The sequence below is a fragment of the Pimephales promelas genome, chromosome 13 (assembly GCF_988280905.1).
Source record: "Pimephales promelas chromosome 13, fPimPro1.hap1.1, whole genome shotgun sequence".
NCBI lineage: Eukaryota > Metazoa > Chordata > Actinopteri > Cypriniformes > Leuciscidae > Pimephales > Pimephales promelas.
Genome location: NC_142781.1, coordinates 31954045 through 31981975, shown reverse-complemented (window position 1 = coordinate 31981975; position 27931 = coordinate 31954045). Strand labels below are relative to the sequence as shown.

At 38.2% G+C, this 27931-nt stretch overlaps 2 protein-coding genes across 3 annotated transcripts; one reads left to right on the top strand and one right to left on the bottom strand.

Moving 5' to 3' along the window:
* Positions 1-13325: 13325 nt before the first annotated feature.
* On the top strand, positions 13326-14631 carry LOC120460383 (usherin). The gene is made up of 3 exons (XM_039648135.2): positions 13326-13571; positions 13953-14120; positions 14205-14631. The coding sequence occupies exons 1-3, from the start codon at positions 13506-13508 to the stop codon at positions 14289-14291; spliced, it is 321 nt and encodes a 106-aa protein (XP_039504069.2). The 5' UTR covers positions 13326-13505; the 3' UTR covers positions 14292-14631.
* Positions 14632-15245: 614 nt separating this feature from the next.
* Positions 15246-25802, bottom strand: fez2b (fasciculation and elongation protein zeta 2b). Of its 2 annotated transcripts, XM_039648102.2 has the most exons (9): positions 25517-25802; positions 24631-24739; positions 24437-24553; positions 24021-24162; positions 22532-22797; positions 18878-18953; positions 18373-18438; positions 18242-18269; positions 15246-16877 (listed from the first exon to the last, which is right to left on the bottom strand). In XM_039648102.2, the coding sequence occupies exons 1-8, from the start codon at positions 25741-25743 to the stop codon at positions 18259-18261; spliced, it is 1014 nt and encodes a 337-aa protein (XP_039504036.2). In that variant the 5' UTR covers positions 25744-25802; the 3' UTR covers positions 15246-16877; positions 18242-18258. The 2 variants fall into 2 exon arrangements, with proteins under 2 accessions (XP_039504036.2, XP_039504035.2); XM_039648101.2 differs by lacking the exon at positions 18242-18269 and having other exon boundaries at positions 25517-25801.
* Between the last annotated feature and the right edge of the window lie 2129 nt (positions 25803-27931).

Sequence of the window (27931 nt, the reverse complement as noted above, 5' to 3'; positions counted from 1 at the left end):
CTTCCAGAGCTGAGATATCGAAACTCAAAATTTCGACCCGAAAAAAAAACGACAGTGTAACCCCTTTCGTTTTTTTCAGTTTTCGGGCGAAAAATCAAGTTTCTCCAATCTTCTCAAAACTCTAGATTATGATAGAGGGCTGTGAGACTTTGACCTGAGTGCAAAAATGGAGGCTCTAGACCCTTCCAGAGCTGAGATATCGAAACTCAAAATTTCGACCCGAAAAAAAAACGACAGTGTAACCCCTTTCGTTTTTTTCAGTTTTCGGGCGAAAAATCAAGTTTCTCCAATCTTCTCAAAACTCTGGATTCTAATAGAGGGCTGCGAGACTTTGACTTGAGTGCAAAAATGGAGGCTCTAGACCCTTCCAGAGCTGAGATATCAAAACTCAAAATTTCGACCCGAAAAAAAAACGACAGTGTAACCCCTTTCGTTTTTTTTCGTTTTTGGGCGAAAAATCAAGTTTCTCCAATCTTCTCAAAACTCTGGATTATGATAGAGGGCTGCGAGACTTTGACCTGAGTGCAAAAATGGAGGCTCTAGACCCTTCCAGAGCTGAGATATCGAAACTCAAAATTTCGACCCGAAAAAAAAACGACAGTGTAACCCCTTTCGTTTTTTTCAGTTTTCGGGCGAAAAATCAAGTTTCTCCAATCTTCTCAAAACTCTAGATTATGATAGAGGGCTGTGAGACTTTGACCTGAGTGCAAAAATGGAGGCTCTAGACCCTTCCAGAGCTGAGATATCGAAACTCAAAATTTCGACCCGAAAAAAAAACGACAGTGTAACCCCTTTCGTTTTTTTTCGTTTTTGGGCGAAAAATCAAGTTTCTCCAATCTTCTCAAAACTCTAGATTATGATAGAGGGCTGTGAGACTTTGACCTGAGTGCAAAAATGGAGGCTCTAGACCCTTCCAGAGCTGAGATATCGAAACTCAAAATTTCGACCCGAAAAAAAAACGACAGTGTAACCCCTTTCGTTTTTTCAGTTTTCGGGCGAAAAATCAAGTTTCTCCAATCTTCTTAAAACTCTGGATTATGATAGAGGGCCGCGAAACTTTGACCTGAGTGCAAAAATGGAGGCTCTAGACCCTTCCAGAGCTGAGATATCGAAACTCAAAATTTCGACCCGAAAAAAAAACACGACAGTGTTACCCCTTTTGTTTTTTTTAGTTTTTGGGCGAAAAATCAAGTTTCTCCAATCTTCTCAAAACTCTGGATTCTAATAGAGGGCTGCGAGACTTTGACCTGAGTGCAAAAATGGAGGCTCTAGACCCTTCCAGAGCTGAGATATTGAAACTCAAAATTTCGACCCGAAAAAAAAAACGACAGTGTAACCCCTTTCGTTTTTTTTCGTTTTTGGGCGAAAAATCAAGTTTCTCCAATCTTCTCAAAACTCTGGATTCTAATAGAGGGCTGCGAGACTTTGACTTGAGTGCAAAAATGGAGGCTCTAGACCCTTCCAGAGCTGAGATATCGAAACTCAAAATTTCGACCCGAAAAAAAAACGACAGTGTAACCCCTTTCGTTTTTTTTCGTTTTTGGGCGAAAAATCAAGTTTCTCCAATCTTCTCAAAACTCTGGATTCTAATAGAGGGCTGCGAGACTTTGACCTGAGTGCAAAAATAGAGGCTCTAGACCCTTCCAGAGCTGAGATATCGAAACTCAAAATTTCGACCCGAAAAAAAACCGACAGTGTGACCCCTTTCGTTTTTTTTCGTTTTTGGGCGAAAAATCAAGTTTCTCCAATCTTCTCAAAACTCTGGATTCTAATAGAGGGCTGCGAGACTTTGACCTGAGTGCAAAAATGGAGGCTCTAGACCCTTCCAAAGCTGAGATATCGAAACTCAAAATTTCGACCCGAAAAAAAAACGACAGTGTAACCCCTTTCGTTTTTTTTCATTTTTGGGCGAAAAATCAAGTTTCTCCAATCTTCTCAAAACTCTGGATTCTAATAGAGGGCTGCGAGACTTTGACTTGAGTGCAAAAATGGAGGCTCTAGACCCTTCCAGAGCTGAGATATCGAAACTCAAAATTTCGACCCGAAAAAAAAAACGACAGTGTTACCCCTTTCGTTTTTTCTCGTTTTCGGGCGAAAAATCAAGTTTCTCCAATCTTCTCAAAACTCTGGATTATGATAGAGGGCTGCGAGACTTTGACCTGAGTGCAAAAATAGAGGCTCTAGACCCTTCCAGAGCTGAGATATCGAAACTCAAAATTTCGACCCGAAAAAAAAATGACAGTGTGACCCCTTTCGTTTTTTTTCGTTTTTGGGCGAAAAATCAAGTTTCTCCAATCTTCTCAAAACTCTGGATTCTAATAGAGGGCTGCGAGACTTTGACTTGAGTGCAAAAATAGAGGCTCTAGACCCTTCCAGAGCTGAGATATCGAAACTCAAAATTTCGACCCGAAAAAAAAATGACAGTATGACCCCTTTCGTTTTTTTTCGTTTTTGGGCGAAAAATCAAGTTTCTCCAATCTTCTCAAAACTCTAGATTATGATAGAGGGCTGTGAGACTTTGACCTGAGTGCAAAAATGGAGGCTCTAGACCCTTCCAGAGCTGAGATATCGAAACTCAAAATTTCGACCCGAAAAAAAAACGACAGTGTAACCCCTTTCGTTTTTTCAGTTTTCGGGCGAAAAATCAAGTTTCTCCAATCTTCTTAAAACTCTGGATTATGATAGAGGGCCGCGAAACTTTGACCTGAGTGCAAAAATGGAGGCTCTAGACCCTTCCAGAGCTGAGATATCGAAACTCAAAATTTCGACCCGAAAAAAAAAACGACAGTGTAACCCCTTTTGTTTTTTTTAGTTTTTGGGCGAAAAATCAAGTTTCTCCAATCTTCTCAAAACTCTGGATTCTAATAGAGGGCTGCGAGACTTTGACCTGAGTGCAAAAATGGAGGCTCTAGACCCTTCCAGAGCTGAGATATCGAAACTCAAAATTTCGACCCGAAAAAAAAACGACAGTGTAACCCCTTTCGTTTTTTTTCGTTTTTGGGCGAAAAATCAAGTTTCTCCAATCTTCTCAAAACTCTGGATTATGATAGAGGGCTGCGAGACTTTGACCTGAGTGCAAAAATGGAGGCTCTAGACCCTTCCAGAGCTGAGATATCGAAACTCAAAATTTCGACCCGAAAAAAAACCGACAGTGTTACCCCTTTCGTTTTTTTCAGTTTTCAGGCGAAAAATCAAGTTTCTCCAATCTTCTCAAAACTCTGGATTATGATAGAGGGCCGCAATACTTTGACCTGAGTGCAAAAATGGAGGCTCTAGACCCTTCCAGAGCTGAGATATCGAAACTCAAAATTTCGACCCGAAAAAAAAAACGACAGTGTAACCCCTTTCGTTTTTTTTCGTTTTTGGGCGAAAAATCAAGTTTCTCCAATCTTCTCAAAACTCTGGATTCTAATAGAGGGCTGCGAGACTTTGACTTGAGTGCAAAAATGGAGGCTCTAGACCCTTCCAGAGCTGAGATATCGAAACTCAAAATTTCGACCCGAAAAAAAAAACGACAGTGTAACCCCTTTCGTTTTTTTTCGTTTTTGGGCGAAAAATCAAGTTTCTCCAATCTTCTCAAAACTCTGGATTCTAATAGAGGGCTGCGAGACTTTGACTTGAGTGCAAAAATGGAGGCTCTAGACCCTTCCAGAGCTGAGATATCGAAACTCAAAATTTCGACCCGAAAAAAAAACGACAGTGTAACCCCTTTCGTTTTTTTTCGTTTTTGGGCGAAAAATCAAGTTTCTCCAATCTTCTCAAAACTCTGGATTCTAATAGAGGGCTGCGAGACTTTGACCTGAGTGCAAAAATAGAGGCTCTAGACCCTTCCAGAGCTGAGATATCGAAACTCAAAATTTCGACCCGAAAAAAAAACGACAGTGTGACCCCTTTCGTTTTTTTTCGTTTTTGGGCGAAAAATCAAGTTTCTCCAATCTTCTCAAAACTCTGGATTCTAATAGAGGGCTGCGAGACTTTGACTTGAGTGCAAAAATGGAGGCTCTAGACCCTTCCAAAGCTGAGATATCGAAACTCAAAATTTCGACCCGAAAAAAAAACGACAGTGTAACCCCTTTCGTTTTTTTTTCGTTTTTGGGCGAAAAATCAAGTTTCTCCAATCTTCTCAAAACTCTGGATTCTAATAGAGGGCTGCGAGACTTTGACTTGAGTGCAAAAATGGAGGCTCTAGACCCTTCCAGAGCTGAGATATCGAAACTCAAAATTTCGACCCGAAAAAAAAAACGACAGTGTTACCCCTTTCGTTTTTTCTCGTTTTCGGGCGAAAAATCAAGTTTCTCCAATCTTCTCAAAACTCTGGATTATGATAGAGGGCTGCGAGACTTTGACCTGAGTGCAAAAATAGAGGCTCTAGACCCTTCCAGAGCTGAGATATCGAAACTCAAAATTTCGACCCGAAAAAAAAATGACAGTGTGACCCCTTTCGTTTTTTTTCGTTTTTGGGCGAAAAATCAAGTTTCTCCAATCTTCTCAAAACTCTGGATTCTAATAGAGGGCTGCGAGACTTTGACTTGAGTGCAAAAATGGAGGCTCTAGACCCTTCCAAAGCTGAGATATCGAAACTCAAAATTTCGACCCGAAAAAAAAACGACAGTGTAACCCCTTTCGTTTTTTTTCGTTTTTGGGCGAAAAATCAAGTTTCTCCAATCTTCTCAAAACTCTGGATTCTAATAGAGGGCTGCGAGACTTTGACTTGAGTGCAAAAATGGAGGCTCTAGACCCTTCCAGAGCTGAGATATCGAAACTCAAAATTTCGACCCGAAAAAAAAAACGACAGTGTTACCCCTTTCGTTTTTTCTCGTTTTCGGGCGAAAAATCAAGTTTCTCCAATCTTCTCAAAACTCTGGATTATGATAGAGGGCCGCGAGACATTGACCTGAGTGCAAAAATGGAGGCTCTAGACCCTTCCAGAGCTGAGATATCGAAACTCAAAATTTCGACCCGAAAAAAAAACGACAGTGTAACCCCTTTCGTTTTTTTTCGTTTTTGGGCGAAAAATCAAGTTTCTCCAATCTTCTCAAAACTCTAGATTATGATAGAGGGCTGTGAGACTTTGACCTGAGTGCAAAAATGGAGGCTCTAGACCCTTCCAGAGCTGAGATATCGAAACTCAAAATTTCGACCCGAAAAAAAAACGACAGTGTAACCCCTTTTGTTTTTTTTAGTTTTTGGGCGAAAAATCAAGTTTCTCCAATCTTCTCAAAACTCTGGATTCTAATAGAGGGCTGCGAGACTTTGACCTGAGTGCAAAAATGGAGGCTCTAGACCCTTCCAGAGCTGAGATATCGAAACTCAAAATTTCGACCCGAAAAAAAAACGACAGTGTTACCCCTTTCGTTTTTTTCAGTTTTCAGGCGAAAAATCAAGTTTCTCCAATCTTCTCAAAACTCTGGATTATGATAGAGGGCCGCGAGACTTTGACCTGAGTGCAAAAATGGAGGCTCTAGACCCTTCCAGAGCTGAGATATCGAAACTCAAAATTTCGACCCGAAAAAAAAACGACAGTGTTACCCCTTTCGTTTTTTTCAGCTTTCGGGCGAAAAATCAAGTTTCTCCAATCTTCTCAAAACTCTGGATTCTAATAGAGGGCTGCGAGACTTTGACTTGAGTGCAAAAATGGAGGCTCTAGACCCTTCCAGAGCTGAGATATCAAAACTCAAAATTTCGACCCGAAAAAAAAACGACAGTGTAACCCCTTTCGTTTTTTTTCGTTTTTGGGCGAAAAATCAAGTTTCTCCAATCTTCTCAAAACTCTGGATTATCATAGAGGGCTGCGAGACTTTGACCTGAGTGCAAAAATGGAGGCTCTAGACCCTTCCAGAGCTGAGATATCGAAACTCAAAATTTCGACCCGAAAAAAAAACGACAGTGTAACCCCTTTCGTTTTTTTCAGTTTTCGGGCGAAAAATCAAGTTTCTCCAATCTTCTCAAAACTCTAGATTATGATAGAGGGCTGTGAGACTTTGACCTGAGTGCAAAAATGGAGGCTCTAGACCCTTCCAGAGCTGAGATATCGAAACTCAAAATTTCGACCCGAAAAAAAAACGACAGTGTAACCCCTTTCGTTTTTTTCAGTTTTCGGGCGAAAAATCAAGTTTCTCCAATCTTCTCAAAACTCTGGATTCTAATAGAGGGCTGCGAGACTTTGACTTGAGTGCAAAAATGGAGGCTCTAGACCCTTCCAGAGCTGAGATATCAAAACTCAAAATTTCGACCCGAAAAAAAAACGACAGTGTAACCCCTTTCGTTTTTTTTCGTTTTTGGGCGAAAAATCAAGTTTCTCCAATCTTCTCAAAACTCTGGATTATGATAGAGGGCTGCGAGACTTTGACCTGAGTGCAAAAATGGAGGCTCTAGACCCTTCCAGAGCTGAGATATCGAAACTCAAAATTTCGACCCGAAAAAAAAACGACAGTGTAACCCCTTTCGTTTTTTTCAGTTTTCGGGCGAAAAATCAAGTTTCTCCAATCTTCTCAAAACTCTAGATTATGATAGAGGGCTGTGAGACTTTGACCTGAGTGCAAAAATGGAGGCTCTAGACCCTTCCAGAGCTGAGATATCGAAACTCAAAATTTCGACCCGAAAAAAAAACGACAGTGTAACCCCTTTCGTTTTTTTTCGTTTTTGGGCGAAAAATCAAGTTTCTCCAATCTTCTCAAAACTCTAGATTATGATAGAGGGCTGTGAGACTTTGACCTGAGTGCAAAAATGGAGGCTCTAGACCCTTCCAGAGCTGAGATATCGAAACTCAAAATTTCGACCCGAAAAAAAAACGACAGTGTAACCCCTTTCGTTTTTTCAGTTTTCGGGCGAAAAATCAAGTTTCTCCAATCTTCTTAAAACTCTGGATTATGATAGAGGGCCGCGAAACTTTGACCTGAGTGCAAAAATGGAGGCTCTAGACCCTTCCAGAGCTGAGATATCGAAACTCAAAATTTCGACCCGAAAAAAAAAACGACAGTGTTACCCCTTTTGTTTTTTTTAGTTTTTGGGCGAAAAATCAAGTTTCTCCAATCTTCTCAAAACTCTGGATTCTAATAGAGGGCTGCGAGACTTTGACCTGAGTGCAAAAATGGAGGCTCTAGACCCTTCCAGAGCTGAGATATCGAAACTCAAAATTTCGACCCGAAAAAAAAACGACAGTGTTACCCCTTTCGTTTTTTTCAGTTTTCAGGCGAAAAATCAAGTTTCTCCAATCTTCTCAAAACTCTGGATTATGATAGAGGGCCGCGAGACTTTGACCTGAGTGTAAAAATGGAGGCTCTAGACCCTTCCAGAGCTGAGATATCGAAACTCAAAATTTCGACCCGAAAAAAAAACGACAGTGTAACCCCTTTCGTTTTTTTCAGTTTTCGGGCGAAAAATCAAGTTTCTCCAATCTTCTTAAAACTCTGGATTATGATAGAGGGCCGCGAAACTTTGACCTGAGTGCAAAAATGGAGGCTCTAGACCCTTCCAGAGCTGAGATATCGAAACTCAAAATTTCGACCCGAAAAAAAAACGACAGTGTAACCCCTTTTGTTTTTTTTAGTTTTTGGGCGAAAAATCAAGTTTCTCCAATCTTCTCAAAACTCTGGATTCTAATAGAGGGCTGCGAGACTTTGACCTGAGTGCAAAAATGGAGGCTCTAGACCCTTCCAGAGCTGAGATATCGAAACTCAAAATTTCGACCCGAAAAAAAAACGACAGTGTAACCCCTTTCGTTTTTTTTCGTTTTTGGGCGAAAAATCAAGTTTCTCCAATCTTCTCAAAACTCTGGATTATGATAGAGGGCTGCGAGACTTTGACCTGAGTGCAAAAATGGAGGCTCTAGACCCTTCCAGAGCTGAGATATCGAAACTCAAAATTTCGACCCGAAAAAAAAACGACAGTGTTACCCCTTTCGTTTTTTTCAGTTTTCAGGCGAAAAATCAAGTTTCTCCAATCTTCTCAAAACTCTGGATTATGATAGAGGGCCGCAATACTTTGACCTGAGTGCAAAAATGGAGGCTCTAGACCCTTCCAGAGCTGAGATATCGAAACTCAAAATTTCGACCCGAAAAAAAAAACGACAGTGTAACCCCTTTCGGTTTTTTTTTCGTTTTTGGGCGAAAAATCAAGTTTCTCCAATCTTCTCAAAACTCTGGATTCTAATAGAGGGCTGCGAGACTTTGACTTGAGTGCAAAAATGGAGGCTCTAGACCCTTCCAGAGCTGAGATATCGAAACTCAAAATTTCGACCCGAAAAAAAAAACGACAGTGTAACCCCTTTCGTTTTTTTTCGTTTTTGGGCGAAAAATCAAGTTTCTCCAATCTTCTCAAAACTCTGGATTCTAATAGAGGGCTGCGAGACTTTGACTTGAGTGCAAAAATGGAGGCTCTAGACCCTTCCAGAGCTGAGATATCGAAACTCAAAATTTCGACCCGAAAAAAAAACGACAGTGTAACCCCTTTCGTTTTTTTTCGTTTTTGGGCGAAAAATCAAGTTTCTCCAATCTTCTCAAAACTCTGGATTCTAATAGAGGGCTGCGAGACTTTGACCTGAGTGCAAAAATAGAGGCTCTAGACCCTTCCAGAGCTGAGATATCGAAACTCAAAATTTCGACCCGAAAAAAAACCGACAGTGTGACCCCTTTCGTTTTTTTTCGTTTTTGGGCGAAAAATCAAGTTTCTCCAATCTTCTCAAAACTCTGGATTCTAATAGAGGGCTGCGAGACTTTGACTTGAGTGCAAAAATGGAGGCTCTAGACCCTTCCAAAGCTGAGATATCGAAACTCAAAATTTCGACCCGAAAAAAAAACGACAGTGTAACCCCTTTCGTTTTTTTTTCATTTTTGGGCGAAAAATCAAGTTTCTCCAATCTTCTCAAAACTCTGGATTCTAATAGAGGGCTGCGAGACTTTGACTTGAGTGCAAAAATGGAGGCTCTAGACCCTTCCAGAGCTGAGATATCGAAACTCAAAATTTCGACCCGAAAAAAAAAACGACAGTGTTACCCCTTTCGTTTTTTCTCGTTTTCGGGCGAAAAATCAAGTTTCTCCAATCTTCTCAAAACTCTGGATTATGATAGAGGGCTGCGAGACTTTGACCTGAGTGCAAAAATAGAGGCTCTAGACCCTTCCAGAGCTGAGATATCGAAACTCAAAATTTCGACCCGAAAAAAAAATGACAGTGTGACCCCTTTCGTTTTTTTTCGTTTTTGGGCGAAAAATCAAGTTTCTCCAATCTTCTCAAAACTCTGGATTCTAATAGAGGGCTGCGAGACTTTGACTTGAGTGCAAAAATGGAGGCTCTAGACCCTTCCAAAGCTGAGATATCGAAACTCAAAATTTCGACCCGAAAAAAAAACGACAGTGTAACCCCTTTCGTTTTTTTTCGTTTTTGGGCGAAAAATCAAGTTTCTCCAATCTTCTCAAAACTCTGGATTCTAATAGAGGGCTGCGAGACTTTGACTTGAGTGCAAAAATGGAGGCTCTAGACCCTTCCAGAGCTGAGATATCGAAACTCAAAATTTCGACCCGAAAAAAAAACGACAGTGTAACCCCTTTCGTTTTTTTTCGTTTTTGGGCGAAAAATCAAGTTTCTCCAATCTTCTCAAAACTCTGGATTATGATAGAGGGCCGCGAGACTTTGACCTGAGTGCAAAAATGGAGGCTCTAGACCCTTCCAGAGCTGAGATATCGAAACTCAAAATTTCGACCCGAAAAAAAAACGACATTGTTACCCCTTTCGTTTTTTTTCGTTTTCGGGTGAAAAATCAGGCTCTAGACCCTTCCAGAGCTGAGATATGACGAAAAACGGAAAAAAACGAAAGGGGTAACACTGTCGTTTTTTTTTCGGGTCGAAATTTTGAGTTTCGATATCTCAGCTCTGGAAGGGTCTAGAGCCTCTATTTTTGCACTCAGGTCAAAGTCTCGCGGCCCTCTATCAGAATCTAGAGTTTTGAGAAGATTGGAGAAACTTGATTTTTCGCCCGAAAACGGAAAAAAACGAAAGGGGTAACACTGTCGTTTTTTTTTCGGGCCGAAATTTTGAGTTTCGATATCTCAGCTCTGAAAGGGTCTAGTGCCTCCATTTTTGCACTCAGGTCAAAGTCTCGCGGCCCTCTATCATAATCCAGAGTTTTGAGAAGATTGGAGAAACTAGATTTTTCGCCCGAAAACGGAAAAAAACGAAAGGGGTAACACTGTCGTTTTTTTTTTCGGGTCGAAATTTTGAGTTTCGATATCTCAGCTCTGGAAGGGTCTAGAGCCTCCATTTTTGCACTCAGGTCAAAGTCTCGCGGCCCTCTATCATAATCCAGAGTTTTTAGAAGATTGGAGAAACTTGATTTTTCGCCCGAAAACGAAAAAAAAAAACGAAAGGGGTAACACTGTCGTTTTTTTTTCGGGTCGAAATTTTGAGTTTCGATATCTCAGCTCTGGAAGGGTCTAGAGCCTCCATTTTTGCACTCAGGTCAAAGTCTCGCGGCCCTCTATCATAATCCAGAGTTTTGAGAAGATTGGAGAAACTTAATTTTACGCCCGAAAACGAAAAAAAACGAAAGGGGTAACACTGTCGGTTTTTTTTTCGGGTCGAAATTTTGAGTTTCGATATCTCAGCTCTGGAAGGGTCTAGAGCCTCCATTTTTGCACTCAGGTCAAAGTCTCGCGGCCCTCTATCATAATCCAGAGTTTTGAGAAGATTGGAGAAACTTGATTTTTCGCCCGAAAACGGAAAAAAACGAAAGGGGTAACACTGTCGTTTTTTTCGGGTCGAAATTTTGAGTTTCGATATCTCAGCTCTGGAAGGGTCTAGAGCCTCCATTTTTGCACTCAGGTCAAAGTCTCGTGGCCCTCTATCATAATCCAGAGTTTTGAGAAGATTGGAGAAACTTAATTTTACGTCCGAAAACGAAAAAAAACGAAAGGGGTAACACTGTCGGGTTTTTTTCGGGTCGAAATTTTGAGTTTCGATATCTCAGCTCTGGAAGGGTCTAGAGCCTCCATTTTTGCACTCAGGTCAAAGTCTCGCGGCCCTCTATCATAATCCAGAGTTTTGAGAAGATTGGAGAAACTTGATTTTTCGCCCGAAAACGGAAAAAAACGAAAGGGGTAACACTGTCGTTTTTTTCGGGTCGAAATTTTGAGTTTCGATATCTCAGGTCTGGAAGGGTCTAGAGCCTCCATTTTTGCACTCAGTTCTAAGTCTCGTGGCCCTCTATCAGAATGCAGAGTTTCAAGAGGATCAGAGAAACTCAAAATTTTGACCCGGAAAAAAAAATGACAGTGGTACCCCTTTCGTTTTTTTTTCGGGTCGAAATTTTGAGTTTCGATATCTCAGCTCTGGAAGGGTCTAGAGCCTCCATTTTTGCGCTCAGGTCTAAGTCGCATGGCCCTCTATCAGAATGCAGAGTTTCAAGAGGATCAGAGAAACTCAAAATTTTGACACGAAAAAAAAGGACAGTGGTACCCCTTTCGTTTTTTTTTCGGGTCGAAATTTTGAGTTTCGATATCTCAGCTCTAAAAGGGTTTAGAGCCTCCATTTTTGCACTCAGGTCTAAGTCGCATGGCCCTCTATCAGAATGCAGAGTTTCAAGAGGATCAGAGAAACTCAAAATTTTGACCCGAAAAAAAAAACAACAGTGGTACCCTTTTCGGTTTTTTTTTGGGGTCGAAATTTTCAGTTTTTATATCTCAGCTCTGGAAGGGTCTAGAGCCTCCATTTTTGAACTCAGGTCTAAGTCTCGTGGTCCTGTATCAGAATCCAGAGTTTCAAGAGGATCAGAGAAACTAAAAATTTTGACCCGAAAAAAAACGACATTGGTACCCCTTACGTTTTTTTTTCGGGTCGAAATTTTGAGTTTCGATATCTCAGCTTTGGAAGGGTCTAGAGCCTCCATTTTTGCACCCAGGTCTAAGTCTCGTGGCCCTCTATCATAATCCAGAGTTTCAAGAGAATCAGAGAAACTCAAAATTTTGACCCGAAAAAAAACGACAGTGGTACCCCTTACGTTTTTTTTTCGGGTCGAAATTTTGAGTTTCGATATCTCAGGTCTGGAAGGGTCTAGAGCCTCCATTTTTGAACTCAGGTCTAAGTCTCGTGGCCCTCTATCATAATCCAGAGTTTCAAGAGGATCAGAGAAACTAAAAATTTTGACCCGAAAAAAAAATTGACAGTGGTACCCCTTTCGGTTTTTTTTCGGGTCGAAATTTTGAGTTTAGATATCTCAGCTCTGGAAGGGTCTAGAGCCTCCATTTTTGCACTCAGGTCTAAGTCTCGTGGCCCTCTATCAGAATCCAGAGTTTCAAGAGGATCAGAGATACTCAAAATTTTGACCCGAAAAAAAAAAAAAAAACGACAGTGGTACCCCTTTCGTTTTTTTTTCGGGTCGAAATTTTGAGTTTCGATATCTCAGGTCTGGAAGGGTCTAGAGCCTCCATTTTTGCACTCAGGTCTAAGTCTCATGGCCCTCTATCAGAATCCAGGGTTTCAAGAGGATCAGAGAAACTCAAAATTTTGACCCGAAAAAAAAAAACGACAGTGGTACCCCTTTCGTTTTTTTTTCGGGTCGAAATTTTGAGTTTCGATATCTCAGCTCTGGAAGGGTCTAGAGCCTCCATTTTTGCACTCAGGTCTAAGTCGCATGGCCCTCTATCAGAATGCAGAGTTTCAAGAGGATCAGAGAAACTCAAAATTTTGACCCGAAAAAAAAGAAACGACATTGGTACCCCTTTCGTTTTTTTTTCGGGTCGAAATTTTTAGTTTCGATATCTCAGCTCTGGAAGGGTCTAGAGCCTCCATTTTTGCACTCAGGTCTAAGTCTCATGGGCCTCTATCAGAATCCAGAGTTTCAAGAGGATCAGAGAAACTCAAAATTTTGACCCCCTCAAAAAAACGACAGTGGTACCCCTTTCGTTTTTTTCGGGGCGAGAAATAATTAAGTTTCTCCAATCTTCTCAAAACTCTGGATTCTGATAGAGGGCCATGAGACTTAGACCTGAGTGCAAAAATGGAGGCTTTAGACCCTTCAAGAGCTGAGATATTGAGATCCCACGTAGCATTTATGCCATTATAAATATTTCAAAATCTCAGCTCTGGAAGGGTCTAGAGCCTCCATTTTTGCACTCAGGTCTAAGTCGCATGGCCCTCTATCAGAATCCAGAGTTCCAAGAAGATCAGAGAAACTCAAAATTTTGACCCCCCTCTGATAGAGGGCCGCGAGACTTAGACCTGAGTGCCAAAATGGAGGCTCTAGACCCTTCCAGAGCTGAGATATTGAGATATTTATAATGGCATAAATGCTACGTGGGATCTCAATATCTCAGCTCTGGAAGGGTCAAGAGCCTCCATTTTTGCACTCAGGTCTAAGTCTCATGACTACACGTGTCTCGCATTTTTAGACGCAAATACACGTCCCGTGTGAACGGTCCGATCTATGTTTCCTGAGGGAATTAAGTCCTGAAATGATTCTTTACCATGTATCTATGAAATATTAATGATATGTTTGTTCCTCGACGCAGTTCGACATGGTTCCAGAAACGGTTGGCTCTCCGAACAGCGTCACACTGAAGGCCTTCACGATGCACATGGAGGTCAGAGCACCATTTCATGAATTTTGTGTTACTAAAAGAGCCATATTTTGCAGATTCAACTTCTCAATTTCGAATTTTTATTTTTATTCTTTTTGAAATAGTAGCGATTCTTATTAAAAAAAGTAGCAATTCTTTTTTTAAAAAAGTAGCAATGCTTTTTGAAAATGTAGCGATTCTTTTTAAAGTAGCAATTCTTTTTTGAAAAAGTAGCGATTCTTTTTGAAAAAGTTGATACTTTTTAAAAAAGTAGCGATTCATTTTTGAAAAAAGTAATTCTTTTCAAAAAGAATTGCTACTTTTTCAATAAGAATAATGTAACAAATGTATAATAATAATATGAAGGTGATGAAGCCTCTTCTCACATGTTCCTCTGATGTTCAGGAGGTGATTGAGGGTAAAATGGTCGATGAAGACGGTTCTGCGGAGGGTGTGGTGACCGTCTCCGGTGTGTACGCACAGAACGCTTTACAGCGCAGTGTCAGTCAGCTGATGGACAAGAAAGACGAGGAAGCGTGGGAGCCGCACTTCAGACGCCTCGACAGCGGCCTGGTGAGAACATCAGGATTTATGTTGCACTTGCTGCTGCTGCTGGAAATGCTTTATTTTTGGCTGATATATGATTTTGATTGTCAGTTTGAAGGTGAGGAGTTTGTGGACAGCATCAAAGGCTTCAGCACAGTCAGGAAAGAACACACCATGTTCACGGACACTAACCTTTGACCTTCCTCATGACGTCTGACCCTCATCTCATATGAGAGCGGGATCGGCACTTTCTCCAAACATCACCTCCTATCAGCGGAAAATGAACTAAACTAGGTTGGACATCTCTATGGACCTACGACACCAATGGTGTCTCCAACTCTAACACAGACAAGAGGAAATGACATTATACAGCAGGCCAAAACAACAACAACAACAGGTTCACAGATACAACAGGTAAAGTTGGCTTGGACGGCGTATTTGAACAATTTCAAACTCATTTTCTGATTTTTTTTTTTTTAAAGAAAACCATGTTGTGGCATATGTAATATTTAAGAGGTTACTTGATAATAAATATATTAAAGACAACTTTTAATTAAAACTTTGTATGAAGGCGTCATCACGTCACTATCCCTGACATTTAAACTGAAGTTAGTATTTGCTTTCTGCAGAGATGTTCAATAGAGACTCAAGCAGACAATTCTATAAGAATATATAATTTAACTTATCTTTTCTTTTTTTGTGTTTTCTAAGGCTTGATTCATGATCGACTGCATTTTTATGCAAATTTTAACAACATTTCAGAAGCTTCTAATATAAAATAATTGTCTTAATGCACTGATTAATCAAATGAGGAAGTATGGGGATTTCTTGAATATGGTGGGTCATTTATTTCAAATATTAACCAGAACACAAGATAACATACATTTTACTACTCCATGATCTCACTTTTTATAACTAAGCAATTCTGTGACAATGTTGTTTGACAATCTTGACATTCAAATATTGGGGTTCACGCTCCCTAAAAAAGGGTTAATTGACAAATAAATAGGTTAATTACGTAAATATATTTTTTTTGTATTAGACAAGCAACCCCATGATAAGTAAAGTATACAACTGAACATATAATATTTTCAAGAATTACATTTTACAGTTATAATCTGGCCTGTTGAAAGGACACAAACGCACAGCGGGTTTGATGAACAGAACATATGCTTTTATTTGAAAACTGCCCTGCTACATACAATGCATTATAAAATACTAATTCAAAAGGACCATTAATGTTGCATTAAAAATAAGGTACAAAATTTGATGAATTCAAAAAGGCAGCGTTTCATTATTGCTTGTATAAATATATAATCTCTAGTTATTATGGTACGTGTACCCTGATTTACTGTGCTAATGTTCCTCAGAATCAGGCCACGACAACCTGACGACACAAACGAGCTGTAGTTCAATATTTTATGCAAAACCGTTCCCTTTTAGATCAATTGAAAGTGCGTGAAACGACTTTTTCGTTCTGAATGCTTTACGAGCATAAAAACAACATGGACCCTTTTAATGCGAGGATGCATGTTCATCTGGGACACGAGACAGTCAAGTGCTTTACTTGCATTAACATAAAACGGCACGCAACTGACTGATGGAACAAATGAACACATCCTGTAAGTGTTGAAAGTTCCCCCTCAGAACACACTGATTTAGACCGAGACGCGAGATGTGCTCGTCCTCACGTGCAGAAACTGCTACCTGAGTTTAAAGGACTAGTTCACTCAAAAAATGTCGTTCCAAACCTGTATCCCTTTCTTTCGTGAACAGCTATCAAATGACTTCAGAAGATTTGGAATATGGCACATGATTCTTCTATGATGCTGGGATATTCTTGACCTTTCCACAGAAGAAATAAAGGTTTGGAACGACATGACAGATTTTTAACTTGGTGTGAAACAATCCTTTAAGGTTGTGCATCTGTAGGAACACACATATAAACTCAATCTCTCCATCAAAAAACAACATTCAGCTTTTAGTCACACATTCAAAAATATCACCTAATAAACCAGAGACAATCATTCAATCTTGTTGCACGACCTCGGTGAAGACAGACAGACGTGTTTATCTCTTTATGAGTGTTTTAGCTCTTCGTACCTTGTCCTTCCTCCACTGTTGATATCTCACATTATCACAGATTTCACTTCAAATGGCAGCAAACACACGTGCCGTTCGCTCCTCATCATCTGAATATTAATACTGTCATAGAGATGTTAGAAGCACAAACCCTAAAGCTGGCCAAACACAACAAAGACCATTTAGTATGTGGCAGTGAAATCAAATATTATCATTCTGTTATCAGTACCTCTCAATCAGTTCATTCTGATATGATTTTACAGCTACATAAATGACCTGAACATATATTTTCACCTGTCTTTGCTGTAAAGTTTCGTTCAAATCATAAGAAGCAGCTCAAAACTTCCTGAAAACTCATTTCATCTAATGGAAAGACCAAAAGATCTAGATCTGCACTACAACAAACTCTTCCGAATATGATGCAAACATGCATGAGTTACGACAGCTACACTGTGATGAAAAGATATCTACTACAACAGAGGAAACATGACTGAAATATGAAGTAAACTAAATACTGCACTCAAGCTCACACACACAATAACATCTACACATTCAGACTGAGAAATAAATGCCACTGGCGGGGTCAATTCTGTGCATTATTAGAGAAGAAAAGCATCTGGAGAGATGCAGATGACCAGATGTCCAATGTCCCGATGAGATTGGCTGGTTTTCTGCTCTGGAAACTCTATGTGGGACACAACACTGAAACAACAGACACGATTGGACAGATTAGTAAAAGCCTAATATATTACACTAGCGTTCAACAGTTTGGGTTCAGTCGGATTTTAAAAAATGTGATTAAAAATTAGGGCTGTGCAAAGATTAATTGCGATTAATAGCATCCAAAATAAAGGTTTGTGTTTATATAATATATTTGTGTGTTCTGTGCATACTTATTTTGTATATATAAATACACACACATGCATGTATATAATTAAGAAAATGTGTTATTCATAAATAAAATATTTATATTTATATATAATATAGATTAAGTATTTATACAGTATTTATGTGCAAATAATTTTTAAATATATACATGCATTTACATATACAAAATAATTATAGCACACACACATTTAGGCGAGCATTTGAGCTTATAAAACTTAAACTTTCTTTTTTTTTTTTTTTAATGAGCGATCGTTTCGCTTGATAAGACTCTTATTCATCGTCTGAAATCGTTTATCTGAAACTGGACCGTTTGGTTCCCATTGAAGTCCATTACATGGAGAAAAATCCTGGAATGTTTTCATCAAAAACCTTAATTTCTTTTCGACTGAAGAAAGAATGACATGGACATCTTGGAAGACATGGGGGTGAGTAAATTATCAGCAAAAGTTTTTTTTAAAGTGAACTAATCTTTGCATAGCCCTATTAAAAAAAATGCATTCCTCGAGAATGCATGAAATTAATCCAAAAAAAATTATCAAAAGACATTTGTAATGTAGGCTAATTAAAGATATCTATTTTCAAATAAACTTTCTATTCATTAACGAATCCTAAAAAAAAAATGTAGCACAGTTTCCACAAAAATACAAAGCAGCATAACTTTTTAACATTAATAATAATCAGAAATGTTTTTGAGCAGCAAATCCTCATATTAGAGTGATTTGTGAAGACTGGAGTAATGATGCTGAAAATTCAGCTTTGATCACAGGAATAAATTACAGTTTAAAATCTATTAGTTATTTTAAATTATAATGTCACAATATTACTAGTTCTACTGTATTATTGTATTTTCAAATAAATGCAGCCTTGGTGAGCAGAAGAGACTTCTTTTAAAAACAAAAGAAACTGGCAGATTCTAAACAGTAGTGTGTATTATTGTGTTTTGCTGTACATTGTATTGCCTTCTATGGGAGAAAATAATGTTTACGAACACACAGCACAGAGACAAACACAGACAACAAAAACATATTCTACACATATTGGTGTATTTACTTGGATAGTTTGGAGAAAAACATATCCACAGAAGTGAGGTAAATCAGTCAAATTCTCCCTTTGTGCAATTTTAATGTTTTTTTGTTGTTGTAATTTCACTCCGTTAGTGTTATATGAAATCAACACACCTCTGTCTCCTGATCTCTCACACCAGTGCTAAAGTTCAAATGCAGCGAGAGCAAAAATAAAACACACAAGATCAATGAGGTTGAGACTGACAGTGGTGGAGATGGATGAGTGTTTCAGGTGTCTCTGATACCTTTGAGGATGTAGTCTGTCAGAAGAGCAGGAACCGTGGCACTGTCCTCACGCATGGCATGAAGAACTGCAGAGGAACACGGATATATGGACAAAAACACACACATGGACCTTCTTTAAATCTGGAATTATTATCAGAACATATACTTTTATAACAATGCATTCAATATTAAAATCAAATATTATACATCACACACACGTTAAGGGAAAAATAAACGCATTAATATTAATCCATTTAACGCACATTAAAGGTATAAATTCTATAATTTACTCCCCCTCATAGCCATTGAAACCAATATAATATTTATTTCTAAAGCTACTTTTTGTAATGTATATTTGATGCTTCTCTAATTTAACACAATAATGACTATCTTTTGGGGGTAATTTCCCAACCAAATTTGATGTGTGACTAATTTGCGTTTACTTAACCACCACTTGATGTAATTAGATTAAATTAGAGTAATAGGTAATATGTTTAAACTCCACACGCATTCACTTGGACTCACTCTTGGTCAGGATCTGCAGGTCTTCTACAGACGGTGCTCCGCTGCTCCTGTCATACGGGATCACCGTCGTCAAATACTGAGACAAAGAACAAACAAAAAAAGGTCAAAAATCTAAAATAAATAAGTCCATTTTAATAGATAGATAATTAATCTGATTTTTCAACAATGAAAGAACATGGGGAAATAAAAAAAATGTATTGTAGAAACGGATTTGTTTGACATCTGTACGGAAGAGGACCAAGCAATAATAATAAAAACAAAAATAGAAACCATCTCGAGATTAAAGTCATTATAATGCAAGATTAAACTTGTTAAATTTCGAGAAAAAAGTCGAAATACAATCTTGAGAATAAACTCATTAAATATCGAGAATAAAGTCGTTGTGTTTCGATAAAAAACTCGTTAAATTTTGAGAAAAAAAGTCGAAATACAATCGTGAGAAAAAACTCATTAAATATTGAGAATAAAGTCGTTTTGTTTCGATAAAAAACTTGTTAAATTTCGAGAAAAGTGCTTGGGCGCCACGTTGCATTGCATTCTGGGACGTGGCGGCCATGTTGACAGGTTCGCAAATCCCTAAAAAATCCCTAAAAGGATGCTGAATTTACCGGGATACGTTCAATAGGGAAACCAGGGACCGGTACGTGGCTAAAACGGCACTTTTAACGGGTTGGATCCATTTGAAATTTCCAACAAACAGTGGGAGCACAGTGCGTTATGCTAACTTAATCCGGACAAAGGTGAACTGCGCTCAACCTAGCTGCTAGTTTAGTAACAGTTACAGTGCTAACATTCCGCCATTTCGGGGTGAAAGCGACTCATATAATATACATATATTTAGTCCAGTCCAGAGGTCATTTATAATAATTAGGTGATTATTTTAACTTTATAGCAGTTAAAAAGAAGTTGCTACTTAACCAGGCTTTTACCCCCACATAACTTGAGACAGGGAAGTTCAAGGATTCCATTATAGGCTATTATTACTCTACACATTAAGAGGTAAGAATAAAGTGATCAGTTCATAAAGTTATAATAACATTAGACCGTTTCCCGGGAGGTACACATAACCTTACATACAAAAATAAGTTATCAATGAAATAAATTAATTCAGCAAATAAATGTTGTACTAAAATGAAAACTTTTGACAATAAATATCTAACAGCAATAGAATAGCTTTACAGTAAACCATTTTTTGCAGTACTATCTTATATGAATGACCGTTAAAGCAAGACTATGTAGACAAACAAAAAACAAAACACAGCAAATGTCCAAAGTAGCAATTAAAGTTATAGGATAACGGACAGCGCATCAATGATCATCATGTTAGCATGATCCATGGAGTTAAAACGCACAAAATATATTTCAGGCCTAGTGGAGTTGGTAGCTAATAGTAGTAAAAGTGTAAAGTTGAATACAATGGAAATACTTACATTAGCAAGAAAAAAACTACCTCAAAAAACTGTTATCTGTGCTGTTGTCCAGTAACTCCAGTTGGAATTTTCACCCCGATATGGCGGCCGTGATACCGAAGCGCCTTCTAGTGGCTGTGACCAAAAAAGCATCTGAGTTTCGCCTCAACAACCATTCACACATGTAATGTACTTTTAACTATGCGTTTCAAAAGTGTAGTTAGTAACGTTAGCCGTTTTAAGCTAAACTTAAGTTAGTGAGCAAAACGATGCTTAAGCAAGAGAGTAGCAACAGGACAACAGAGACTTGCAGGTCAGATTAAAGGGCTAATGTTAATGTTATGAGAATATTAAAATACGGGATATTTTACAGGAAAATACTAAAACGGGAAAGAGCTGAAGTACGCGAGAAACCCGGAAAAAACGTGAGGGTTGACAGCAAACGTTACTAACTACACTTTTGAAACACATGTGTGAATGATTGTTACCAGTAACAGTTACTAAACTAGCAGCTAAATGGAGCGCATAACGTTACCTTTTTGTCTGGATTACTGTGTTCCCACTGTTTGCCGACTCTTTGTTGGAAATTTCATATGGATCCAAACGGTTAAGTGCCGGTTTAGTCCACATACCGGTCACTGGTTTTCCTATTTAACATATCCCGGTAAATTCCACAACCTTTTAGGGATTTAAACATCTTTTTTTTTTTTTTTCTTTATCCCAACTCTGCTGCTTCTCCTCGTTCAACTTGCTGTATGTTTACATGCGCGAAACTGCCAACATGGCCGCCACGCCAGTAATGACGTCACCATGCACAAGCCGTTGTGTTTCGGTAAAAAAAAAAAGCTGAAATGAAATGTAGAGAATAACGCTTTTGAGCCGTCACTTGAACGACTGCTGCATGAACAACTAACAGCGTTGGCCCAAATGAAATAACGACCCTAAAGTAATAGCCAGTTAGCTACTTCATAAAAACAGTAGCATAGGAGGGTGTCCCCCGAGAGCTCCACACGGACATGAGGATTGGAAATGGTAGTGCGGCAGCAATACAAAGGTTTTTAACAAAGTAACAATGGAGACAGTTTCTCGAAACACGACTTTATTCTCGAAATTTAAAGAGTTTTTTTTCCCGAAACACAACGGCTTTATTCTCAAAATGTACTGAGTTTATTCTCAAGATTGTATTTTGACTTTTTTCTCGAAATGTAATGAGTTTTTTTTTTATCGAAACACGACTTTATTCTTGATATTTAATGATATTAGTTTATTCTCAAGTTTGTATTTCGACCTTTTCGACATTCTTAATCTCGCATTATAATCTCGAGATGGTTTTATTTTTTTATTAATCCTCTTCCGTACATCTGGGAGTGGGAGACGTTCTCGGCAATAATTTTGGGGGAAAATCAGTGGATTTCCATTTGTTTGTTTGTTGTTTATAGTTTAACGCCATGCCAGCTACCCTGACTGTATTCATTTTTATTTTATGCTAGATAAAAAATTACTTACTTTATTCATAAGAGTCAACTAAAAATTCTATGAATTCTGACTGAATTAGTTTAATCTATCCCAGTCCATTAAAACATGCTTCTGTAATGGAATCTGGCAGGAGGGAAAAAAAATCTGCCCCCGGTAACAGAAACATGAGTTAGTCTGGAGCGCCCTATACGACACCATGCGTAGGCAATATGATCCCAGCCATTTACAAACTGGACAATGTTTTACACCAACCACAGGATTGATTTTGTAAAGTTTGTTTGTTATACAACGATCCCATTAAGCTTGCCATTTCCATTTCTCCAAACTGTGGAATAGCCTTCTTCCACTTTGTATTAGAACTGCTCAGACACTCTCCGATATTAAATCTGAGCAAAAACTCATCTGTTTTCTTTGGCTTTTAATGTATTCTAGAGATTAACAGAATCCCTTTTATTGTTTTTGTTTGTTCTTTGTGTGAATGGTGTTATAATTTGTAGTAGTGTATATAGAAATAAACTTGATATAGCCATTTCTTACGGATGTAAATGTTTATAATAGGTTTGAAGGTGGAATTGGGCCTGCCCTGAATACATTTAAACAGGGTAAAATGTGTTAAAGGAAGCTGAAGTAGTATTGATATTGAAACTAGTTAAAATATTGACAGGCGTGGGGTTCTGACAGAAAACTGTGGTGACTTCTGTGGATTTTGTGTGGGTTTGATGAGCAGTAACTTGTAACTTGATGAGCAGTTAGTAATCATCATCCTTACGGTTCCTGGCACATACGAGCGGTCAGATCTCTGCACTCCTCCTGTGGGCTTTATCTTCCTCTTCTTCTTCAGCAGCTCTCGATGCTCTTTCTGTCGGTTCTGCACGTCGATTAGAGCCGAGATGAACGTGTTCTTCACCTCCTTCTCATATTCCTGCTCCTCCCTGACTGCCAGCTGATCGATGAGCTCCTCTGAGAAACCCCGGATCTGACGCTCCACCTCCTCGAGACGCTCCAGCAGCTCGGACACACACAGACCGCGCAACCCTGAAATACAGAAGAAACAACCGTCTCAGTCACAAGCTTATCTCTACTTCTACAGCACCATTATTTCATAACACCCTCATTTCAACCGCCCAGTTCTGTCTGAGATATAAAAGATATGTGTGAACATCTTACAACATTACAGGGCTCAAAAGGTACTTCGATTTTACATTTCAGCAAAATAAACTAGAATATGCCAGGCAGGCAAATATCTCATTTCTACACACTGCCACACAAAGTACTATGCTAATGTAATCGCAAAGTATTCCAAGTTAAACAATTATGCAAATATTATTATATTTGTTTAATTACTTAACAGGAATAAAGAAAAAAAAAAACACTAAGAACAGTGTTTTTAGTTTCCTATATCATTACATTATATTTGAGTGTTTTTTTTACACATACTCGTGATGCATTGAAATTAAAATTCTGGGGCGAAAATAAATAGTTTAAATTGCACATAAAGCAGTTTTTATATTAATGTTTTAATAATAGAATTATGTTTTTAATCCAATTTGTTGGTGAAAACAAACATTTAAATGATAATAACGACATTTAAATGATAATAAAAGACACTTCTAGGAACAGGTTAAGTAAAAATATAATGAATATGTGATATTGCGCATATATTTATCAAAACTGTCCTCTTTAGAGATCATTTTACTACCTAACTATTAAAGCTAGTAAATGAATGGCTTATCTGAGGTAAATGGGACATTAAGTGACATTGTTCTCGAGCTGTTTTATTGACATCTTTACACAGTTTGAGTGATTACAAGATACAAGATCCATTTCAGTGAGTTGTACTGTATCTTTCAGCATACCTTCTGATGTTATTTAGTCTTTTAATAACATCAAAATTGCTGTTTCGGACTAAAATTTAAAGGGGCCCAAATTTTGGTGAGTCATTAATACATACAATAATTGCACATCTTAATTATCTAATGCAGGGTTGACGAAAATCAAATTATGAATTAAATCATAAAAAGTTCACATTAAAACAATAAAAAATAAAAATGAAACGCTAACTAAAAATATTAAATATTTCATTTGTTTCCCTGCATGCCATGTGACCATTAACCGATATCAGAGAAACGTGAACATGTGATTTTAAATGATTGAAATATTAACTTAAAATCTCAGGAGGTAGTGGTATTTCAAATGTTTTAGGTGAAAAGGTTTTGGCTAACAAAAAAAAGTTGTGAATAAAGACATGCAGTCCTTACGTTCCTCGCAGCTGCTTCTGGATGTAGAGTGTGTGAGTGTGTGTAACTCATGCGACATCATGGAGAGGTCAAACTGAGATGGACTCTCGTGTTCCTCGTCATCTGGAGACTCCTGCATGATCTCTTCAATCTCCTCTATCACCTGATTAACACACACAGGTTATGGAGATTAATGCTCAGGTTTGTCAAGAGTAAAGACAAGTCACATTTATTTATATAGCGCTTTATATGCGCAAAATATGTGCCGTTCATGCTCTGCTGACGATTGCTATGAGTAACGTCATAAAACCGTTGTCATTTAGGAATAAGATTGCATGGAATGGGTGTTTGAATCGTATCATGATCTTTTAAAGATTAATCGTGCAGCAGCCTATGACTGACCCTCATTAATATACTCTCGGGTTGAGTGTGAATACCTGTTCTGCAGTAAACAGCGGCTCCTCGTTCACACAGGAGATGATGATCGTGTGCATGTCCATCTGATCCCTGAGCTCCTCATCATCAGAAACGTCAAGATTACGAACTTCCGCCGTCTATAACACACACACACACAGTGTGAGCTCTGTCTGCACGGACTGAAGGGAAAGATGAATGGATGGACAGATCTCACCTCCTGAGGTCGGAGGTTCAGTGTGGGCAGGTGTAGTGAACGAGTGTGAGAGGTTTTCCAGTCCACTGGCATCACGTTGCCGTAGTTCTCCGTCAGAGCATTCCATATCCTGTGAAATAACAAGAAAACAGAAGAATAAATAAGACAAACAGTATCTTTAACCTCTAATAAGGTTCATATATTCACATTATTGCTTTCTTAAATTTAACCCTGTAAAGTCTAACATGAAATAATAGTCAGAAATATATAATGAAATTAGTTTTTTGAACATTTACACAAAATATAAAAAAGGTTTCAATATGTATTTTATAGTTTGTATCATATTTGATACAACAGACTGGGTCATCATATAATGCAATGCAATACAATCGAGAGAGGAACAAAAAAAACTGTTCCTAAAAAGCCTGAAGTTTCATATTGATGCTCACATTTTAACATTTATTTTATTTTTTTAATAAAAATGATCTATGGATAATCAAGTAAACATAAGTTCCTTCAGTCCATTAAATGTTCATTATAGAACACAAGTAACTTTTATATTGTTAATGTTTACTTTATAAAAAATAATTAAAGATTTCAATCTTATTTAATTACGTGACACTGATACGACCTTTACATAACACTGGAACAAAAATGGTACTTTGTATTTCCAAGAATATCATGGTAATATGGTAAATGTCCAAAAAAAAAAAAAACATTACATTATTTTAGTGTAAATAAAGAATCACAGCCACAAATGTGAAATCTATCAACTAATTCTCCACAACATGGAGTTAAGTTATTAAAACGGCAGCGTGTATATTTATATAAACCTCTTTACAAGACGATTATATATTACAAGATATTTCACGTAATAATCTTATTTTGAGATGTTGTTGTCACTCACTCGTCGTCGCGCAGCAGCTCGTGCTCGCTCACGGCGCGCACAGAGACGCTCGTGAACGCGCTACTCGAGTCAGGGAAGCTCGCGCTCAGCGTCTCGTCGAAGGATGCGAAACTTTGGATCTGCGGGGAATTCTCCGGTTCCGCGGTCCAGCTGGTGGTCGAATCGGCCGCTTTGAATTCGTTAAAATCCTCCCAGTCTTCATCGAGAGGAGCGACTGGGGCAGCCATAACTGCAGGGAACGACTGGGACAGAGCGCGCGCGAGGGGGCGGGGCGACGCTGCCACGCAAACACGCGTAATCAAAGCGTTTTGGGTTTTTTTGTAAATCTTTTTATTTACTAAAAAATACACGCGTATTTTTTTTGCGTACAAATATCCTTATAGTAGAATTTTTTTATAATAATTTAAAATATTCAAGTCACATTTAATTAAATAGCGCTTTTTACAATACAGATTGTCTCAAAGCAGCTTTAAAGTGATGACAGGAAAATAATGCAACAGAGTTTGTTTCCGGAAGAAAATACCTTCAGAGTCCAGCGTAATTAAGTTCAGTGATGGTTCATTTTTGTTGTAAAAAAGTTAACTAAGCAAGCCAAAAGCCAATGGCAACAAAGGTGAAAAAAGGTGACAGTGGCAACTTAGGAACCAAAACTCCATCAGGTAGCAGAATTGAGAACAAAAGGCCAATACACCAAAATACCGCCATGTAGAAATCTAATTAAAGCAAAATAAATAAATAAAAATTCAAATAACTAGTTCATTTTTTTAAATGTAAAAAATAGAATTATTTCAAGTAGTCTACATTATAGTATCATGTAAAATAAATACCATTGTATATTAATGATCATTCATACTATACTATTACTATACCATGGGACCACCACAGTACTTTTCATTGTGGATTACTCTTGTTGTAACAAAGGTAACCAAATATCCTGTAACGGTTTAAGAATTGGTCACTAAACAAAAAAAAAAAAAACTAATATTTTTTAACAGTGGTCTTGTGACCCCATGCAGTTCAATGCCAAATGCCTCATGTTTCAAAACCCTGAATGCTTTATTGAAAATATGCATACATAACACTTCCTACACAACAATACAAAACAGTACAATCACTTTTGAAATAACACATTTAATGCAAATGGGATGCCCTTCGGACAGGAGCAGTTATGACGAAAACCTCTCACACATCTGATTCACAGTCAAACATGAAAGCAACACACCTGCAGTTAGCTGGAAAAAAGAGACCCTCTTGCATATGGTTAGTAGAGTAACAATACTACCCCCTTCATCATCATCATCATCATCATCAAATGCATTAAGAGTATGTCTACTGCTGTAATAATGAGCAGGCTTGTTTTTAGTTCTTTAAAACAATGAGGAATAGCCAAAAAAAGTGACAAACTGCTCTCAGATCAGCTAAATCAACAGCAAAGACGTGTCACAGTGCACAAGCATCAGCCTGGTCCAAGCAGCAACCAATTATTGTTGAGATTTTATTAGATGTTTATTTGCTAATGGCACAAAATGGTCCTCAAGTAAACAGGCAAAATCCAATGAAAACCAAAACAGGCAGATGTTGCTGGGCAATGCAGAGATTTCACTGACGCCATTCTATATCAAAATCCATTTTTACAAATCTTTAATAACTAAAATAGTCATTGGAACAATAGAATTGATCATCATCACAATTGCTTTTATAACGAATGTCACGTTGCGCTTTAGCGCCCAGCTGTTAAAATTCATAAAGTTGGCGAGGGTAAACCCTTAAAAATGTTTAATAAAGTGTTTGATGCGAGTTTAGAAAAGATTGTGAAATAATCTGGATATCCATTTATACTTCCACCTGCGAGGCAAAGGCCGGGGCGTTTAGCACCATCTTATGACTGCGGAAATAGATATGAGGATGTTAATAAAATGATGGTTAATGTAATAATATATATGTTTATAATAAAAATAAAAAGAATGCTAATAATGCTTAAATAAAATATTTAAAAAAAAGAGGAGACAAATTATCTGGTTATAGTTTAATATAATGATACAGAGATTAAATCAACCAAAAAAAAAAAAAAATCTTGTAAACCAAAAAAAAGTAACAAAAACTTCCATAAAAACAGGCAGAAAAGCATTTCTTTTGAAACATTTAATATCAGTCCATAGCAAATATTTATTTCTCTCCAAAAAAAGGGGGACTCGAATGCTCGATATTTGGTGTAAACAGCTCAGATCAGGGAATTGAGCGTGTGGATCTAACTGAACTAACGTACAGGCAGAGATGAAATGGTTGTGGATATGTAGTGCGGTCGGAGACGGTTTATTTTAATGCTGGTATGGCTGCTGCAAGAAACATTATATCTGGGGTCTCAGCTCAAATGTTGCTGCATAGGTCATTTAAACGCCACAAACTCCTCACCAG

Coding starts and splice junctions, on each gene's coding strand:
- LOC120460383 (XM_039648135.2), top strand. CDS start 13,506: ATGGTTCCAGAAACGGTTGGCTCTCCGAACAGCGTCACACTGAAGGCC. Junction 13,572..13,952: donor CCTTCACGATGCACATGGAG/GTCAGAGCACCA, acceptor TCTGATGTTCAG/GAGGTGATTGAGGGTAAAAT. Junction 14,121..14,204: donor GACGCCTCGACAGCGGCCTG/GTGAGAACATCA, acceptor TTTGATTGTCAG/TTTGAAGGTGAGGAGTTTGT.
- fez2b (XM_039648101.2), bottom strand. CDS start 25,743: ATGGCTGCCCCAGTCGCTCCTCTCGATGAAGACTGGGAGGATTTTAAC. Junction 22,798..24,020: donor CAGAAGCAGCTGCGAGGAAC/GTAAGGACTGCA, acceptor TCTGTATTTCAG/GGTTGCGCGGTCTGTGTGTG. Junction 18,954..22,531: donor GCTCGTATGTGCCAGGAACC/GTAAGGATGATG, acceptor TCTTTGTCTCAG/TATTTGACGACGGTGATCCC.